This window comes from Microtus ochrogaster, chromosome 6 (genome assembly GCF_000317375.1).
Source record: "Microtus ochrogaster isolate Prairie Vole_2 chromosome 6, MicOch1.0, whole genome shotgun sequence".
Classification (NCBI taxonomy): Eukaryota; Metazoa; Chordata; class Mammalia; order Rodentia; family Cricetidae; genus Microtus; species Microtus ochrogaster.
In genome coordinates, this window is record NC_022013.1 from 65,595,984 (window position 1) to 65,597,382 (window position 1,399).

The following is a 1,399-nucleotide window of genomic DNA, read 5'->3' on the forward strand; positions in this document are numbered from 1 at the left end:
AAGGACTAAGTAACACATTTGCCTCTTGCTGATCCTGCTATTCCCAATGCTTCTTAGCTTTTCCTGGTTTTGCAATCCCTAGAGCTTAGTGGGCAGGGCTAGTGTACTATGCCCCTGAGGCTCAGAGAGGGTACAGTCTGCCCAAGATCACACAGAGCCTGAGCTGGACCCAGGCCTCTTTTCCTGCCCACAGAGGGGCTGAGGTCCACTCTGTGGAGGGCACAGATGACATATTTGTGGCAGCCTCATCCCGACTCTGAGCAGTGTTTGGGATCTGTGTGCCCTCAGGTGCCCTGTGCTTGCTGAAATGCCCTTGATCGCGATGGCTAGTGCCATGGCCGCTATGTCTCACTGTCTATACCCTTCTCTTTTCTTCTAGGCTGTCTGTAACAATCAACAGGAAGAAGAATATGGTGATATCCTTTGGAGATGGGGTTAACTTTGTGATCGTCCTACACCAGGTTTGGAAGAAACATCCGGTTCACCAGGACTTCCTAGGGTTCTACGTGGTGGACAGTCACCGCATGTCAGCGCAGACACATGGGCTGCTGGGTACGCAATGCTCAGACTGCAGGCTGCTTAGTCTCATGGAACCACCAGAAATAGAACGTACAAAGCCATGTAGTCACCCTGTACCCGCTTCACAACATGCCCATGCAGCCTTGGCATCAATCCTGAAAGGCAGCTGTCCACGTCACCATGGCAACAGGCAGAGGCTGACAGCTAATGTTTTTATTCCCAGGCCAATTCTTCCACCCCTTTGACTTTGAAGTGTTTGACACCCGCCCAGGCTCTGACCCCACAAAGCCAGATGCCACAATGGTGGTGAAGAGCCATCGGTTGACTGTCACAAGGTGAGGTGGCATCTCTGACACCATCACCCCACCTAGTACCAAGGCAGGAGGGAAGAGCCCTCTTTGCATGTCACCTTGTTTAGTGGGCCCTTGATTTCTGTGGGAACCCTCACTTCTTTTTGAGATCTTGGCCTTTTTAGACTCCTCCTAATCAAGGAATAGCTCAGAGATGGCCCCCTCGAAAGAACAATCACATGACTTCATCCTTGACAATAGAACTCTCAGTTTCTTCAGCTTCAAGCCAGCATGGCAGCATATGCCTATAATCTCAGCCCTTAGGAGGCGGGGCCAGGAAGACCAGGAGTCCAAGGTCCTCAGTTATATAGCAAGTCAAGACCAGCCTAGGCTATGGAGACCCTGCGTTAAGCATTAAAAAATCAAGCAAAAAAATATAAAAATAAAATCCCCTCTCGGGGACCAGTTGCAGAGTGTAGTTCAGTAGCAGAGTGCTTACCTGGGACATGTGAGATCCTGCAAAGTCACTAAAAAAGAATCTCCAGCTCCCCCACCCTTAGGCTCTAGATGCTCAGAGTCAAGTCGCTCAC

General features: G+C 50.4%; 1 protein-coding gene across 3 annotated transcripts in view; it reads left to right on the plus strand.

Moving 5' to 3' along the window:
• The window catches only part of Itih3 (inter-alpha-trypsin inhibitor heavy chain 3), a 25,000-nt gene that overhangs the window by 12,804 nt on the left and 10,797 nt on the right, over positions 1–1,399 (plus strand). For all 3 annotated transcript variants that reach the window (XM_026779803.1, XM_005348741.3, XM_026779804.1), the window contains 2 exons: positions 380–552; positions 743–854. In XM_026779803.1, coding sequence (XP_026635604.1) covers positions 380–552; positions 743–854 — 285 coding nt within the window. The remainder of the gene's footprint in view (positions 1–379; positions 553–742; positions 855–1,399) is intronic.